The sequence below is a fragment of the Ahaetulla prasina genome, chromosome 1 (assembly GCF_028640845.1).
Source record: "Ahaetulla prasina isolate Xishuangbanna chromosome 1, ASM2864084v1, whole genome shotgun sequence".
Taxonomy (NCBI): domain Eukaryota; kingdom Metazoa; phylum Chordata; class Lepidosauria; order Squamata; family Colubridae; genus Ahaetulla; species Ahaetulla prasina.
This window is the reverse complement of record NC_080539.1, coordinates 207,993,549-208,012,239: the sequence shown is the minus strand read 5'-3', so window position 1 is coordinate 208,012,239 and position 18,691 is coordinate 207,993,549. Positions and strand designations below refer to the sequence as shown.

General features: G+C 35.6%; 1 protein-coding gene and 1 long non-coding RNA gene across 3 annotated transcripts; one reads left to right on the top strand and one right to left on the bottom strand.

The window, feature by feature from the left end:
• Positions 1-961: 961 nt before the first annotated feature.
• On the bottom strand, positions 962-6,623 carry LOC131201362 (uncharacterized). Of its 2 annotated transcripts, none has more exons than XR_009155823.1 (3): positions 6,576-6,623; positions 5,029-5,105; positions 962-2,318 (listed from the first exon to the last, which is right to left on the bottom strand). It is a non-coding gene; the product is annotated as an uncharacterized LOC131201362 (long non-coding RNA). The 2 variants fall into 2 exon arrangements; XR_009155824.1 differs by lacking the exon at positions 6,576-6,623 and adding an exon at positions 6,232-6,559.
• Positions 6,624-6,988: 365 nt separating this feature from the next.
• ZC3H15 (zinc finger CCCH-type containing 15) lies at positions 6,989-18,432 on the top strand. Its single transcript, XM_058189176.1, has 10 exons — positions 6,989-7,128; positions 11,394-11,495; positions 11,664-11,775; positions 11,875-12,027; positions 13,090-13,181; positions 14,031-14,213; positions 14,821-14,967; positions 15,088-15,189; positions 15,437-15,563; positions 16,810-18,432. Exons 1-10 carry the CDS (start codon positions 7,048-7,050, stop codon positions 17,001-17,003), a joined length of 1,293 nt encoding a protein of 430 aa, XP_058045159.1. The 5' UTR covers positions 6,989-7,047; the 3' UTR covers positions 17,004-18,432.
• Positions 18,433-18,691: the final 259 nt, after the last annotated feature.

Below are 18,691 nucleotides of genomic sequence, written 5' to 3'. Positions count from 1 at the left end.
TGTCTATCTGTCTGTCTGTCTGTCTGTCTATCTATCTATCTATCTATCTATCTATCTATCTATCTATCTATCTATCTATCTATCTATCTATTTCCTCTATCTCCTCTATTTACCTATCACTTACCTATTCCAAACAGATTTGAAAATAATTTATTTTTTTGGAAACACTATAGTGATTTTAGACATATACATTCTTGCCCTGGCCATTGTTCTTTTGTCCCAATAGTCACACATTTTCTTTAAATTCCAGTATGATAATCTTACATTCCTAAGCAATATGCTCCATTAAAGATGTCTTAAAATATCATAAGGGACAAAGGATTAAAAAGGGAAAAATGTAAAGAAACAAAAAAGCTGTGAGAATGAAAACAAAAACTAAAGAAAGAAACAGAGGGGAAGTGAACTGATAAATGCCCACTAAAATAACCAGGATGCTATGCATTTTCTTAGACTCTCCCTTCCTTTATGTTGCAAGATTCCCATTCATGTATGCAGGGATCCTATCTCAGCATGAGAGAAAAATGTGACAATCTGAAAACTGATGAACTATAACTCTCAGCATTTACCCCCATAACCCTTGCTGAGTGGGATGGCTGGGAATTCAAGTTCAGTAATTTCAAGAACTGGTAAAATGATCCTTTATGTTTTCCACATTCCCAACATTGATTGGAAGTACATTTATATACCTTAGGTAATTACTCAGTGTCACATACCAGTGGTCCCCAACCTTTTGGGCACCAGGGATTGGTTCTGTGGAGAGAGTTTTTCTGTGGACCGGAGGGGGTGTGGTTTTGTGTGCATCCCACGGATGGGGCTTCACTTGTTTGCATGAATGGGTTTGTGGTGCTGATCTACAGACCAGGGGTTGGGGACCCTTGTCATATACCAATGGTACACCATTTTATAAAACTTTTCTCTTAAATTATAACACAATTTGAATGTTAATTCTTTTAATCTTATTCTTTCCCATTGGTGTACATTATATTATAACCAAAATTCTTAGCCCATTTTATCATGAATTCTTTAATCAGTTCTTCCATTTCAAGACTCAGCAAAAGTTTATACATTTTAGCAATTACATGTTCATTATCTGTGTATAATTTCATTTCAAATTTCATTTTATGTTGTTCATTTTCAGTTATCATCAATTTCAGTTACATTAATTTTTTTCTTTTAATCGTGCATAGTAAAATTATTAGAAACTAAATCCCGCTGCAGTCAATTGATCTCTAGATTTTAACATAAGTTCTTTGTGTTCCTGCTCTAACAAAGGTTGATACATTAACTATTTTCTTTGTTGTTTATTTTTTATAAAATGCTTTGTGCTGTAAAAAATAAAGGCATTTTCTGGCACAGCCTGGGTTTATATCTATTTCATATTCTTAACATAGTGATTTTTAAAATCTTCAACCTGGGTTCGAGACCCTGACACAGCATGATGGGGTGAGCTCCCGTTACTTGCCCCAGCTCCCACCCACCTGGCAGGTTGAAACCATGCAAATGCAAGTAGATAAATAGGTACCACCTTGATGGAAAGGTAACAGCGTTCTTTTACCATGTTGGCCCTATGATCATGGAAATGTCTTTGGGCAATGCTGGCTCCCTTGACTAAGAAACGGAAATTAGTACTGCCCCCCAGAGATGGACAAGGGAAATCTTAACCTTTACCTTTACCTTAACTTTATCATATCATAAAAACCATGCCATTCAAATCTCAGGTCATTCCTATCTAGTTCTAAACTTCTCTTATTGGTCAAGAATCACCCATTCTTTCATTCAAACTAAACAACAGGCTTCAAACTACAATTTAAAATCAGGTAATCTTAATCCTCCTCTTTTGTTTGTATCCTGGAGAATTTTATATTTAAACCTTGTTTTTTTCCTTGCCATATAAATCTAGATACATCTTGTGCTATTGTTTAAAAGGTGCATCATTTGTAAAAACAGGTATTGTTTAAAACAAAGAATCGTTCTAGATAGTACATTCACTATACTGCAGAAAATCTCCCCAACAATGATGATTTTACCTTTCCCATCTGAGTGCATATTTCTTAATTTAATTCCAAACCTTTACATACTTATTTTGAAATAACATACAATTCTTATTGCATTTAAACTATGTAAAATTACATTTTAATAAGTTTGGTGCAGTGGTTGAGGCATCAGACTAGAAACCAGAAGATCTAGTCCCATCTTAAGCACAAAGCTGGTAGGTGGTCTTGCGTCAGTCATTCACTCTCAGCCTAGGAAGGAGGCAATGGCAAACTATTGCTGAAAAATCTTGTGAAGATAATTGAAGAGACTTGTCCAAGGCGCATCTGAGAATCAGAGATAAGTGAGAAAAGAAGCCAAAAATATATTTTATTATTTTTAAATCCTGAAAACAATTTTGAACAATTAATTCTTTGGTCTTCCATATTTTTTTATATCTGCATTTTTTTTTTTTTGTTCTTGTCCATTAATCTCTATATTTCTTCTACAGGTCTTTTCAGAATTAAAACCAAATCATCTGCAAATGCCCTTAGGTTATATACTTTTTTTTTTAATCTTCACCCCAGCAATTCTCTCATCCTGTCTTACATCTCTATTCAAAATTTCAAGAGCTAGGATGAATAACAATAGTGAAAGCGGGCATTGTCCCTTTGTATATATCACTAGGTTTTATCAATTCCCCAAGGACTCAATATTTCTCAATAAATGAAATATATTTTTCCATTCAACTTACTTAAACTTCAGTTAATACTTGAACTTCAGTTAAAGTATTTCAATATTGATATATTCTTTGGTTTTTGAAATAAAAAGAATTAAAATTAAGTTCTGAAACATTGTGTTGCTTCTTGGAGCAGATGTCGACTGCCATCTGCTGCTAACCTTGAAAACTTCTACATGTCCAGCCAGCTCCAATAAGGTTTTTTCAGCCTAATAAAATGCAGGACGGTGTATCAATCAATGCAGGAATATTATATGATGTCAGATTTCAGGTGGAAGGTAGACTGAATATTCTATTATTACTACCGCATTTGTGTAAATTAGCACATCGAAAAGAAATATTTCGTTCTTATGTGTACATAATCATTCATGTCATACAAAAATGTCTCAAATCAAGCTCAATTCCTGGTAATTTCATGGACATAGCTGTTGCATGAGTCTCTCTCTTGTGGGTATTTTTTTTTATTCTTCTTTTCTTCAAAATTAATGTATGTATGTACAAACATAGAATGAATTCTATCTCAAAAAGTCCATTCTCAGCCTGGGAATTACTATTCAAATTATCTATCATTTAAATCAGGGAAGTTGTGTAAGCTGCTTCCATAGGTTTAGTTGACTAGCAAGCAGAAACTACATGAATTAGCATTCAGGGATTCAAGGTTATGTTTAGAATGTGACATAATTGAAGAAATGGTACTAAGCAAGTTTTATTTAAAAAAGCAGAAGGACAGTCTAAAAGCCAGGCAGAATCTCATATAAATGCACTAACATTCAGAATCATTAGAATGTCAGAGTCCTGTCTCAGTGGGCTTTCCTGATGGGAATTTCCTCATGTCTACTTTTGTGGTAACCTGGTACTCAGCTGCTTTGAAACTCATCAAATTTGGTACATGATGCATTTTGACACACACGAAAATTGTCCCATATTCATTGTTTGTTTGGTACTCAACACACAAGCTAGAATTTGTCACTGTCAGCTGCCTTGTGCAGTGGTGAAATCCAATTTTTTTTACTACCAGTTCTGTGGGCATGGCTTGGTGGGTGTGGTGTGGTGTGGCTTGGTGGGTGTGGCAGGGGAAGGATACTGCAAAATCTCCATTCCCACCCACTCCAGGGGAAGGATACTGCAAAATCTCCATTCCCACCCCATTCCAGGGAAAGGATACTGCAAAGTCCCCATTCCCTCCCCACTTCGGGGGAAAGGATAGTGCAAAACCTCCATTCCCACCCCACTCTGGGGTCAGCCAGAGGTGGTATTTGCCAGTTCTCTGAACTGCTTGAAATTTCTGCTACTGGTTCTCCGAACTACTCCAAATTTCCACTACCGGTTCTCCAGAACCTGTCAGAACCTGCTGGATTTCACCCCTGGCCTTGTGACTCACTATGTTATTCCTTATGGGTAAAATTTGTTTGGTACTCATTATTTTTAGTACTCATCCCACCTCCCGGAAACAATTAATGAGTACCAACGTATCATAGTATTGCATTTAAAAAAATATTTTATATTGTCTTATTTTTTAAAAAATCATGGATGTTTTAACTTAAACTTTTTAGAAATAATTTTGGTTGCACCAAAATAAGGTTTAATAAACAAATACACACCATCCTAACTTAGAAGAGCCACTTCTTCCATGGCTCCTGCTCTCTGGAATATCTTCCTACCAGAGGCGAGGTCTGTTGGCCTTCTGGAAGGGTGTTAAAACCTCTCTCTGCCAGTTAGTCTGGGGTCTTGACAGGGGCACTTGTTGGAGGTGATTGGTGGATTAACAGGGAAAAGGCTGCTCCAGTATTGATCTGATCTTTTTTCCTCTTGCCTTTGTATTAATGATTTAAATATTTTCTTTACTTAGGATTTTAATTGCAAACCACCCAGTGTCACTTTGCAGAGTGAGATGGGCAGCATATAAATAACATAAATCAATAAAACAAATCTATCAACAAAAGCCATTACAGAGACAAAATGATCCAGATTAGAGACTACCTGCAAAAAGATTTGTAGGTTTGACACATACCTGTACCCAATTTAATGTGTTCAGTTTAAATAGTTTTATTAAGTTTTTATGTTGCTGGGACTTTAATGTTTAATGGGAAGCCTATCCAGAGTTCTTTATAAGATTAGAACCTATATAAATGTTTTAAATAAATAAATAAACATAGCAAAGGGAGGATAGCTGCTAATTTGGGAGGGTGGAAGCTTGAATCTGTCTTTCTTTACAAGCCTTTTACAAGTTGAAGAGGGAAGAAACTGAAGTGCAACTCTGACTCCCTTATATATACAAAAAACTGATACGATAACGAGTCTTGTAGTTTGCATCTTACTCTGATTCCAGAATCTTCATAACATTTTTGAATAAGGAAGAACAGCTGTGTCAACATCAATATTTCTAAACTTTTCCCTAAAAAAAAGAGATCAATCAAATAAGAGATGGAGCTGGGGAGGGGAGAGAGAGACAAGAAATAACATGGTAATATTTCAAAGAAAAGTATTATTTAAATGTATAAGCTGACATTTAAACACTATTACAGTTCTGGTTAGCATACAAAACAATTAAAATAAAACAATTTACATAAACTATAAAAAAGAGCCACCAATACTTTACAGTTCAGATAGGTGGGATCTCTCTCCCATTCTAGTCCAAAGCCTGAGAAGAACCTAGTCTTAAGGATTCAGCTATATAAAGTCAAGTTGGACCATATAAATCTCTGGAGGAATCTCAGTCCAGTGGACAGACACCAGTAAACCCATTTTCTCAATTCCATCAGGCTGGCATTGCTTAATCAATGGGACCCAGAGCCTGATAGATTATTTAGGATAAACAGAAAATACAGAAGGCAGGCAAGTGTTAGCTAAGCCCTAATACTCATTATATTTACTGAAGCCCACAGGATTTGGGTTCTTGTATCATTAAACAATCTTTGTTGCTACAGTTAGTTTTTGACAGAAAGCCAAACATGCTCCTACATCAATTTTACTAAGCAAAAATGGGAAACAAATAATGAGTCAAAGTATAATGAGCAGCAGAGTTCAAAATTTGTAGAGCCAAAATATCCTCCCACTGGCATAAGTAGCCTGTCTGAATTCCAAAATCAGAAGCATCCGAAACAGAAATGGGATGAGAAATCAAACCGTGTACAGCTCAATCAAGTTTTTGAGTTTATCTTTCAAAACCATCGAAACCACACTACCCTGGCCAATAGTCTTGTTCTTTAGATTGCCACAATCTCGATGGAAATTTTTACAAAAGGAGGTTCATGAAGCCCCTGGTGTAATATAGGCATATATTCAGTGGTGGGATTCAAGTAATTTAACAACCGGTTCTCTGCCCTAATGATTTCTTCCAACAACCAGTTCGCCAAACTGCTCAGAAAGTTAACAACCGGTTCTCCCAAAGTGGTGCGAACTGGCCGAATACCACCACTGCATATATCTGTTGGGCTGCCTCCCATATACACAATGGTTCTTAATAAGGTTTAATCAATGATCTTGCCAATGTCGAAAAGCTAGGCAAATTAGAGCCTTACTAGGATTTGGATAGAAAGTCACCAGAGATGTTTCCAGGGTTAGAGTGAGAAGTTAAAAAATAACCAATTTAGAAAACACCAATAAAGGAGAATATTTATGGCTCAGGGTTAACATGAGGGATCCTCTCATGAGCTTGATTTTTTTTTTTGCAGGCGTTTCATTACCCAAACTAGGTAACATCATCAGCGCTCATGATGCTACCTAGGTTGGATAATGAAACGTCTGCAAGAAAACCAAGCAAACTCAGAGAGATTGAGAGAGAGGACCTCTCTCAATGCAGAAGGCAACAGCAGATCCCTTTCCGCGGGGCCCAACTACGAACGTCGTAGGTATAGAAACCGACTTGGAAAGGAAGGCGTGAATTCGGCACGCGTCGCTCTTTCAATTTCGGCCCCGCCCCCTGTAGTTTCCCCCCCCGCGCGCGCGCGCGCGCGCCCCCGATTTCGCAATCGGAAGAAAGAACTCCGTGACGTAATACACGAAGAGCTACCCTTCCGAAATGCATTGTGGGCGTTATACAAGGAATACAATGAATATTTTCGCCGGCGTTGCGATTCGCCGCCGCCTCCACTTTTGCGCAGCCGCGCTTCCGTCTTGCCGTTCCGCCGCTTTCTTCACTGACGGCCTGTCGCAAAACTGGGGCATTTCTTCCGGCCGTGTTCCCTCCCTCCGGCTCGTTTCGTCACTCGCTCGTCGGTCGCCCCCTCCGCTTCTCACTTGCCGTTAAGCCAAAGCGAGCGGCTGCTTTTCCCTCAGGGCCTTTTTTTTCTCTCTCCCCCCCTCTCTCTTTCCCCCTCCCCCCCTCCCGCCCCGAAATGCCCCCGAAGAAACCGCCCCCGGCAGCGGCGGCGGGGAATAAAAAAGCGGATCAGAAGAAGAAGGAGAAGATAATTGAGGTGAGTCCTCGGGCCTGAGTCCTCTTCCCGCGTGGCTCCCCGGTTCTTTCTCCCTTGGCTTCTCCTCTCCCTGACATGCTAATTTTCCGCCAGGAGGAGTATAAATAGAGGGCGGTTGGGACCCAAAGGGTCTTGCCTCCTCCTCCTCCTCCTCCTCCTCCTCAGTTCACTCTTAATTGGGGGGGGAGTGTAGAAGCCCCTTTTTTGTGCGTGTTTCACCTTCCTTAGACGAGCCTTGTGGGGGGAGGGGAAGAAACAGCTTTAGAAAGCTGACAGGGTACCGGTAGTCCTCGACTTACGGCCACAATGGAGCTCAATGTAGGTTGCTAAAGTGAGAAATTTACTACATGAGTTTTGCCCCATTTTACGACCTTTCTTGCCGCGGTTGTTAAGGGAATCCCCGCAGATTAGAATTTTAACATTGCTAAAATACAAATAGAAATGCTTTGCATGCCACATTAAGGGGTGTTGTTCTTGGTCGCTACAGCAGATGAGCTGTACCTTGACTTAGGACCACAATTGAGCGTGGAATTTATGTTGCTGAAGTGAAAAATTTATTAAGTGAGGTTTGTCCCATTTTATGACTTTTCTGGCCACCGTTGTTAAGTGAATCTCTGCAGTTTTTTAAGTTAGTAACGTGGTTGTTAAAATGAATCTGGCTTCCCCCATTGAGTTTGCTTATCAGAAGGGCACAAAAGGGGATCACATGACTCCGTAAATATGAGTCAGTTGCCAAGCGTCTTAGTTTTGATCACATGACTATGGGGATGCTGCAACAGTTGTGTGAAAAATGGTCATAAGTCACTTTTTTCAATGCTGTTGTAACTTTGAAAGGCACTAAACAAGCTGTTGTAAGTTGAGGACTAGCTGTTGGCTAGGCATCAAGACTTTTGTGGGTTCTATAAGATTTAAAAAGTGTATGTAGGTAACTAAGTAACAGTATATTTAGAGAAATCCAACAGACTGTGTGTTTCTCGCTAAAGAAACTTTTAGAGGCCTTGTTTTCTTATCTCTGTCTTAGTTTGAAGCCTGGGATGATAATGATGGGGGAAAAAAGACATGTAAAGAAGCCAAGGCATCTGTTGACATTTGTAACTGATGCTGGAATTAATTTTGGACTGTGTGAAAATGTTCCTAATTGTAGGCAGCTTTCTCAGAATGATTCTATATCCGGCTATTATTATGGATTTATTACCCATATATATCATGTTTTGTTTTAAGTACTAAAAAGGATGCCATATAAGGGAATCTCTCCTAATTTGATTCTTATAATGACAGTCCTGTGTGGTCAGTATGGCTGAGAGAGAAGGAATGGTGCAAAGTCACCCAGTGAACTTTATGACTGAATATTTGAGCCAAGGCTTCCCTGGTTCTCCATATTGGCTGACTGAAATTACAGCGGTTTAGGAAAAGTGCTGGTTCACAAGCCCCAGTGAATCCTTTCATAGAAGTTAAAAACCAAAAAAGAATTTTAAAAAAAGATTTTTACATGCCGAGGCTAAAAAATTTCAACTCTGTTAATAGGAAGAATTATTAAGCATAGCTGGAGTGCTGCTACAAACATGGATGTAATTTCAAGGAATTAACACCATCAATTAAAGTATCAGGCTTAAAGTTCTGTTTTGTACCTATATACAACAGAATGCACATTGGAGTTGGCTATAAAAGTATATTAATTAAACCTATGTGGAGTAACAGTTTTCCTTCCATGAATAGATTTGTAGTATGGGGGTTCACGGGATTCTTTGTCAGAATTAATACAAGTTATTTCTGTGAAGTAATTTGCATTGGCTTTATAAATAGTTGGGACCAGTGCTGCAGGATACAGCATGCACTGAAGCAACTTTTCCTGGAAGATATTTGGCACATGCCTAAGGGGCTCCAGGTCTTATGGCTCTGTTGCTCAGCACACAGAGTTCCACTCAGACCACCTCAACCCAGAAATACTTTGGTGAATGGTGGTGTCAGTTTTGGAAGACAATTTCATTGGGGGTGTTCCTTGGAACCCTGACAGGTGAAGGAAGAATACCTTCATCTCAGTCTTCTCCTGTAGAACTTGTGCTCGAGCAGTTTGCCTTGAAGGGGCTGCAGAGCAGCTTTGAGGGAAGATCTGCCTAAATCTTTGAAACAAGACCTTTTTTTAAAGCTTTGGACAGCCTTTATATAACAATCACATGAAGCCAAATTTATTTTGAACTATTTTATGATTTATACTGCTAATTTAGGATGTTATGAGAGGGAATAATGTATCAGGCCTCTAAAAAGTTTTAATGGTGCTCAGCTCAGATGATATCTTGAATCTTGGGAGAAAACTGATAGGACTGGATTTTGTGCAAAAACAAATTCTGTTAATATTTGTTGGAATAGTAATTAAGGATATCAGTGTTCATCCACAAGACCAATATTCTATTATAGTTTACCAAAATGAATACAGTAATAAATATTTTTAGACTTGGGGTTATTAATATAAGCTATTAAAATAACCTATGGACATGGCTATATTAAGTTATTATATAAGTGAATGACAAATACCTCACAAGTCCCATTTTTCAAAGAATTTAATATTAAAATGGAGATAGTGAAACTAGAGAAAAAGAAGTGGAGGCATGGGAAGTATATAGGATTATTTCAATTATGTATCCTTTGTTTCAGCTTAAGTAAGGTTTGAAAGGGACTAGTTTTAAAGGACTCAAGAAAGAAAAGGTTGGCTGTGACTATTAGCTCTATGAGAGAGTAGTAGACGAAGGGTAATACTGTGAAAAGGAATGAAACATTGGAAGACAGTGTAGTTTGATTCTGTGATATTTAAAATCTTAAGCAGTATAAAGAGTTACATCAGTTGGTATACTCAGGCTTTCTGGGAATAACAACACATTGCTGCAGTTCTTTAGATCAGGGGTCTCCAACCTTGACAACTTCAAGACTTGTGGACTTCAACTCCTAGAATTCCTCAGCCAGCTCTGGTGGGAGCTCTGCTGGGAGTTGAAGTCGACAAGTCTTGAAGTTACCAAGGGTGGGGACCCCTGCTTTAGATATAAAAACATTCTTGAATTAATTTATATCTGAAAAAATAATTTCCTACTTTGATGATGGCAGTGCTAGACATGAAAGACAAATGATCATGCTATTAATCTGTTAAAACTGATGTACAATTTCAGATTAATTTGCTAGGGAGAAAGTGTTCCTCTTACTCAAATTTTAATCATTCACCAGTAAAGTCTTTAAGGTATTTTTGCTTCTGTCTCTCTTGTTAATTTCTTTATAAGATATACAAAATATTTGCAAAATTTATAAACCTCAGAATAAGGCAAAGATAAAGTAATAATTAGACCATATAGTGTTATGGATATAATAACAATTGAACTCATTTTTTAAAAACAAAATGAGAAATTTATCTTACTATCTTCTAACAAGCTTTGAGAAGTTTGAATATCTTGCTAAAAATAGAAATGGATAACTTGATTGTTGTTGTCAAAGAAAGGTTAGAGACAGTTTCAAGATTTGTTGAATCATTTGTAGTAAAAAATAACTTAACCTATAAAAATGTGGAATTTAACTGGCTGAACTGTAACACTGTAGCAGAGAAAAACCAAAGAGGTATTCAGAGCTATATTTAAGGCTGTTTGCATATTATGTTATATGAAGAAAAAATAAAAATACTTAAAGGCTTCCACCCTAATTATGTTCAAATAAATAATTGCAATGGGCCATCCATTTTAATAGTGTGATATTGTTGTTGATAGAATTTTAGGGTATATGTACACAGTTCTATTTCATATGTTTTCTTTTTATCTTCCTTTGCATGCAGAATATTTTGCTTCACTTTTACTGTCACCTAAGCATGTTTTTCATAATCCTGAGTCTGCAGGGCTTTGAGAAATTAAAATCTTTCAGTTATTTAAATAACCAATTTAAAATCTCCAAATTTTATTTATGACCCAAGACCAAACACAATAACCAACTGTATTTATATGGATACAACCACCAGATATTGTGGTTGGGAAGAAAATTAATACATATTGCAAGAAATTGGACTAATGGATAAGGAAGAAATAAGTCTGCATGTTTTCTTTTCATTGGCATTTCTCATAAAAATGTTTTATTATTCAAGAGGATGTACTCTTGAATGTTAATTGTATTTTAATAAAACAAAAATGTTTTTAGTTAGAGTTTGTTCTTACTAAGGATACATTTCAAAAACTGGATTGCTTTACATAAATTTTATAAAATGTAATGCTAATACTCATGCAAATCCTATTTTATAGGATAAAACATTTGGCTTAAAGAACAAGAAAGGAGCAAAACAACAAAAGTTTATCAAAGCAGTGACCCACCAAGTTAAATTTGGTCAACAAAACCCACGGCAGGTAAGTAAATATTTACTAGGCTTTTCTCTTTTCCCTTTGCACATATCATGATTTGATTGCTTTTTTATTGTATCTATGGTTATAGCCATATGGCTATGGGTAGTATAATTATATACTAAATTAAATACTAAATCATAACTTATGCATAATGATGATATGCTTTACTAGGCTGCTCAAGTAGATGCTGACAAAAAATTAAAGAAAGATGATAAGAAGAAAGAATTGCAAGAACTGAATGAGCTCTTCAAACCTGTAGTTGCAGCCCAAAAGATAAGTAAAGGTAATTTTCTTAATAAATCTACATTTTTTTAGTATTGCATTTCAGGTTTATTTGTTTAATGTGAAAAAAATTAGACTAAACAGTGTGCAAAATTTACAGGAGCAGATCCAAAATCAGTAGTCTGTGCCTTCTTCAAGCAAGGGCAGTGCACAAAAGGAGACAAGTGCAAATTCTCTCATGACTTGTCTTTGGAGAGGAAGTGTGAAAAGAGAAGTGTCTACATTGATGCACGAGATGAGGAGCTTGAAAAAGGTAGGTTATTTCTGAAAAAGACTTCTGTACTTTAATATAAATAATATTTATTAGGGTAGGTTTTCTCTTAGATGAAACTTCGTAAATAGCTGTGAGATCTGTTTTCTACCATTTTAACAAGATATTTCTTAGCTACCTGTGATTTCAGGACAATAACAATAAAAATTGTTATTGTCCTGAATAACCTCTGTGCTTTGTGGCTCAGACTGCTAAGACAGTCTGTTATTAACACAGCTGCTTGCAATTACTGCAGGTTCTAGTCCCACCAGGCCCAAGGTTGACTCAGCCTTCCATCCTTTATAAGGTAGGTAAAATGAGGACCCAGATTGTTGGGGACAATAAGTTGACTTTGTATATAAATATACAAATAGGATGAAGACTATTGCTAACATAGTGTAAGCCGCCCTGAGTCTTCGGAGAAGGGCGGGATATAAATGCAAATAAAAAAAAAATTAAAAAATATAATTTTTTAAAAAGCCAAATCATCATGCTGTTGGTAAGGGCTTTCGTAATAAAAACAGTGTAATAGTGTTATAAGTGCATCTTATTAAGCATGAAATAGTGCTCTTGGTTTACTATTTAGATATGTTTGTAAGGAGATCAAAAACATTGGATTTTTTTACTCAGCCACAGTTAAGTGCTATAACTAAATCTAAACAAATATTGCATGAAAGTGCACATTTGCAGTTTGTCTCAATGAAAAATTTCAAGCCTTATCAACCAACTAAGAAAGGGGATTGAATGGTATTACCTGAATGCATAGTTCATTAATATAATGCTAAATCATGTTCTTTCTAAAATGCCAGTATGAATATTTGCTAAGTATTCAAATCAAACATTTACTATATTTTTGATAACATTGCCCTGTTTTGTATGAACTATTTCATACCTAGAGTTTAATATTTCCGTTTGTTCATATTATTCCTTACATCCTAAATATTCATGAACATACAGATGAAATCTTTCTCTTTTTTCTGGCATGTAATGGAGAGATTGTTAATGGTGATTAAGGTACTTTCTTAAAACATTTCTTTTCATGAAACATTCTGCTGTTCTGTCTAGACACAATGGATAATTGGGATGAAAAAAAGCTGGAGGAGGTAGTGAACAAGAAGCATGGGGAAGCTGAAAAGAAAAAACCTAAAACACAAATCGTATGTATTTTTGGTTCTTAATTAAAGAACTTGTTCTAGTTTCTTTATGTAGATTTACGTATTATTTCATTATGTATTCTCTCCATCTAGGAGAGAAAGCTGCTGATAAAAGGAACTGAAATACTCACTGTGTGCTATGGAAGACTAGTGTAATAATAGCTGAAGCTTTTCAAAACTTCCACAATTCCAAAGTATAATTTGCCTGGACAGATTAATCTCAGTAATAGCATATGAACATAATACGATGCAAGGAAATATAGAATCCACAAAATAAGAACTATCTCAGGCATATTTTGCCATAGATTATTTAATGTTCTCTGGATATAATTCCAACTTTGTTTTTACTACTTCTATTTTATTTTAGACATGAAAGGCATGAAGGTGGGCTTGAGATTTATGTAGAGAAAAGAAATCCTATTTCAAGGAATGATACATGTGTCAGTATAAAGGAATAATTTTGGAAATATAGGTACTGTATAAACTACCTTTTACCAATCATAAAGAGCTACTTCAGATGTATTCAGGATTATATAGTTACTAAGTAACTATGATAATGCTAATATGAATAGAAGATGAGATAACAAATGTAATAATACCATCTGAAGGGATTGGTGTCAAATACAAAATTAACTAAGAACATTTTAACTAAAACAATTATTTTTGGGGAGGGATGAATGTGGACACTTCATTCTGTGCAAATAAAGCAAACATTGGCATATTACCTTCTCAAGATGCTTGAATATTGCTTCATGCGAATTCATATGTTTGCATTTTGTCCCCAGGAATAAGAAGTATTCTCTTGTGAGTATAAAATAGAAAACAGAGTTTGATGCTAAATGTTTAATGCAGGTGTGCAAGTATTTCCTTGATGCCATTGAAAACAACAAATACGGCTGGTTTTGGGTCTGTCCCGGTGGAGGTGACAATTGTATGTACCGCCATGCACTTCCTCCTGGTTTTGTGCTCAAAAAGGACAAAAAGAAAGAAGAAAAAGAAGAAGAAATTTCTTTAGAAGATCTAATAGAAAAAGAGGTAATGTAGCCACTTACCCTGAAATAGATAATGGGGGAAGAAATGCAGTTATTTGGGCAATGAAAGTATCCCATTGAGTATAGCTGACAACGTTAAATTGAAAGATATTATCATTAAATTTCAATAACTTTTTAATTATTGGGAAAGATTTATAGAGCTACAGTATTCTAATAGCTTACTTTAAAAAATTAAGCTTTTTAATTTCTGCAGCATTAGACATGAAAATAAATACTAGTATTTGCCTCCAGGGGGCACCCATTTATCTTAACTGAATATCTTTATGATAATAAATTTGTCTTGCATATGTCATTGGCTAGTAATAATATGAAATTAATATATGAAATTAATATAGGTGGGGGGGGTACCTTAATTTTAATTTATACTTTATATTTCCAGGTCCTTGTAGATTGTGGAACCCACAATTTAAAACCATGAAATCCTGCCTTTGGTTCCAAATAAGCTAGAAATTCAGGGGGTCTAAGCCATATTCACATCTTGTTGAAAAGATTTATGATACATTTAGATTTTAATGTGGTAGAGAGAGAGAGAAAAGAGAAACAAGGAAGTCTTTTAAGATCCCGCTCAGTGATCATTTTTTATCTTGCAGCGTTCTGCCTTAGGACCAAATGTTACTAAAATTACTTTAGAGTCTTTTCTTGCATGGAAGAAACGAAAAAGACAAGAAAAAATTGATAAGGCTGAGCAAGATATGGAAAGAAGGAAAGCGGACTTTAAAGCTGGTAAAGCATTGGTGGTAGGTTCTGCTTTTTTATATAGCAAAATTAAGCCATAGTATTATTAATGCATGCTGTTTTGAAATCCATCTGTAATTGTTACATTTCTGCTTAAAACATTTCCTTTTCTCCATGGCTAGATCAGCGGGCGTGAAGTGTTTGAGTTCCGTCCAGAATTAGTTGATGCAGATGATGAAGAAGCAGATGACACCCATTATATTCAAGGGACAGGTGAAGATGAGGTAAAGCAGCTGCAAGAGCAATGTGCATGTGAGAAAAAAAGCCCTCCACAATTCAAGAATCCTGTAGTTAAATGCACATGCTAAATTCCTCCATCAGTATTTGTTTTAAGGTTGTAGTCAACTGCACAAGCAATTGAACATAAATGTTATTAAATACGGGGATGATTAATTTTGAAATAATTTTTTTGCTATAAGAAACACTAATTAGAAAGCCTAATTATGGGAAACCATGTTTCTTCCACTTCAGGTTGATGAACTTGTCCGTGTAAATGATATCGACTTGAATCTTTATGTTCCAAAAGATGTGGATGAGACTGGAATTACTGTAGCTAGTCTGGAACGATTTAGCACATATGCTTCCACTGAGAAGGATGGTAAGGCATTTAAGAACCTGTTTTATACTAATGGGGAAGATTTTGGTAATTTTTAGATTCTGAATATTATCCTATATTTAATTGTGAATCCCAAAATATGACTCCTATTGTGTGATTTGTTTTGATAATTGAGTTCCTCAGACTGAATACTTTGTAAATCCTAATAATTCTATAAAATATTCTTTTTTTAACTTATATGTGTAGTCTCCCAACTGTTTGACTAAAAATAAAAAATAGTATTTGAAATGGCAGAAAATAAAACATGGGTTAACAAAGAAAGTTATAATAAACAGCTATCTGTAACTCATTTGAGAGAAAAAAGTAGTGCTTTCAGTAATAAATTAGGTAGCATTTTTTATATAATTAAAAATACTTGCAGAATAAAAGAGACTGGAGATGGCTCCGTCTCCCTAGTTTTCAATCTTGGACACCAATTAAATAGCATTATTTTAAAATAAAGAACTGGAATTGAAATACGCAACCCAATTTAAAGAACATATGCATGGAAAAATATAAAAATATGGGGTTTTTTCCCAAAAAGTACAGAATGTTTCTTAAGTTATTCTGAATAACATAAAAATGGGTGCAAAAACATGATAAAATTGTTTCCAAGTAGAAGAGTCAAAACCTCTTCTTGAAAATAAAGCTGAAGTCCTAAATCTGCCTGCTCAGAAGGAACTTTTTGCATCTTTTGAAATACATACATTTGTCTAGGATAGAGGTCTGCAAACTTGGCTCTTTTAAGACTTATGGACTTCGACTCCCAGAGTTCCTCAGCCAGCTTTGCTGGCTGAAGAACTCTGGAAGTTGAAGTCCACAAGTCTTAAAAGAGCCAAGTTTGCAGACCCCGGTCTAGGAGGTGAAGTATAGTAGACTCCTGATTCCTGAAAAGTTTATTTTGAAGTATAGTGCTTTGATAGTTTTACTTTGTATTTCCTTAGCTTTGATATATTTTTCAGGTACATTAGACTTGTTTAATGATATTAAATATGATTGATGCATAAATAGAGACAAATTTGTATAGTGTGATCAAGGAACTGACCTAGAATCTCTGAAACCTTGAGTTTGAATCCCGCCTTACACACAAAGCCAGTTTGGGGACATTGGGTCATTTGCAATTTCTCAGCCTAGGAAGCAAACAAGGGAAAACCAAAACCTAAATTTAGCCAAGGAAATTGCAGGGACTACTTTGGGCAGATTAACACACACACACACAAATGATAATAAGAATTATTTTATTTTTCAGACAACAAGTTAAGTGAAGCTTCAGGAGGTGGACTTGAAAATGGAGAGCAAAGTGATTTAGATCCTGACAGTGACATGGAAGGCAACCCAGAAAATGGTGTAATTGATGCTGTACCTGTTGATGAAAATCTATTTACTGGCGAGGACTTGGAAGAACTAGAAGAAGAACTAAACACACTTGATTTAGAAGAATGAATAAGCAAATCACACTTGATTTAGAAGAATGAACAAGCAAATCAAACATTGTCTTCATCTGGTTTATCTAAAATTCTTAAATGGAGTGTTCTTGGTTCCTCATGTGATTCTGGGAAGAACATTAAAGCAGAAATATTTCGCCAATTTTTCTGATTCAGTCTTAACCAGTTTCATAATAAACTATTCATGAAATACACCGAAAAGATTCCTTTAATATACAGGGATATTGTAATGAAATCTCAAAAGTAGAAGACTAGCTAATTTTCCACAGAATATAAAGTTGAATGTTGCTGTCAGGTCCTTGAGGAGATCAAAGCACAACTGCATCTAAGTTAAGTGTGCTTGAATGATTTAATTTTAAGATATATATAGATATATATATATATTGTATAATGATAACAGATTGAAATGGCTGTTCTCTGCGGAAATTGATCAGAAATTTTAAAGCAAACATGCTCATGGTGGAGACTCATAAAGTGACACTCTATTATGGGGCTCTGTTTTCCATATTAAACATAACTGACTGACAAAAGTGTAAAATAAAGGCTATATGATTGAAAATATTGATCCAGTATACATGCATGCTTTGCAGGCAACAGTAGACTTGAACAAAAGCAGTTTATGCTGAAATCTTGAGGAAATGATTCTGAATTGAAATGCATATCCCTTCCTTTTTTTGATCCAAAAACCAAACCAAAAATCCAGAATGAGCCGTGATTTCCACAACTTTATTCTTGTATCAATATCTACTGTAAATTTTGTGATAGTTTAGATTTCTGCTTTGAGTCACTTGTCTTAGTGGTGGACTCTTAGCATTCTTTCTTATCTAGAAGTAAAGTAAAAACAAGTTGCACATAATTGAAAAATGAGTTACTGTATTACAATGGCATTTTAGGTAAAATATATGAGCCAGGTGGATTAACGTTAAATATTTGCTTTGCATTTTGTTTTATGACATTCAGAAGCTATCCTAACGTTTTATTGCAAAGCAATGATGTAAGAAGGGCTGTCTGTCTGATGTGAACTTTGACGTGTCTTAGAAATTGGGCTTTTGTATTCATTTTAAAAGTGTCTCTTGTGTCTAGCTTGAAATCAACAGCCTATGTACAAATCCAGAAACTTTATTATTTGGAAAGAGGATTATGAACACTGGGAATTAAAAGTAATGTCACTGCTTGATCTATTCTAGCTGGTAAAAGGCAACTCCTTGCCCCATATCCAGAGAAGTGTGTACTATCTTTTTTATTGTATGTTGATATTTGAATGTAAAATAGAAGGTTGTAGACTAGTAAATGAAATCTTCCTGGAATTCTACTGGCTTCCAACTGGATTAAGGAAGGAAACAAAGCTGATATAATGTATAGTGAAATGGCTCTTCAAGATTGCCGTTATTTTTATACTTCGTGTATAAATTATACATAAATGCAAATTCAGTTTCTTTGTCAGTCCTTTTCTCCCTTCAGCCCTTTTCTAGATTATTTATTTTGGGGTTTTTTGCCTTCATTTCCCAACTTGCAGAGATTTATGGATTTAAGCTTATGTTTGTTTTTTAAGTACTACAACACATCGTAGCATACCTGTTTGCAAAGGGAATATTAATGTAATTGGACACCTTAATATTTCTCCTTTAAAAAAAGTTTGGAAGAATCTTCACAAGAAAAGTAAACATTCAATAAGCCTATTAATGT

Bases quoted from the DNA above. Each gene is read 5' to 3' on its own strand.
- ZC3H15 (XM_058189176.1), top strand. From the start codon at position 7,048: ATGCCCCCGAAGAAACCGCCCCCGGCAGCGGCGGCGGGGAATAAAAAA. The intron at 12,028-13,089 runs GTAGGTTATTTC...TGTTCTGTCTAG, and splicing joins AGATGAGGAGCTTGAAAAAG to ACACAATGGATAATTGGGAT. The intron at 14,968-15,087 runs GTAGGTTCTGCT...CTCCATGGCTAG, and splicing joins AAGCTGGTAAAGCATTGGTG to ATCAGCGGGCGTGAAGTGTT.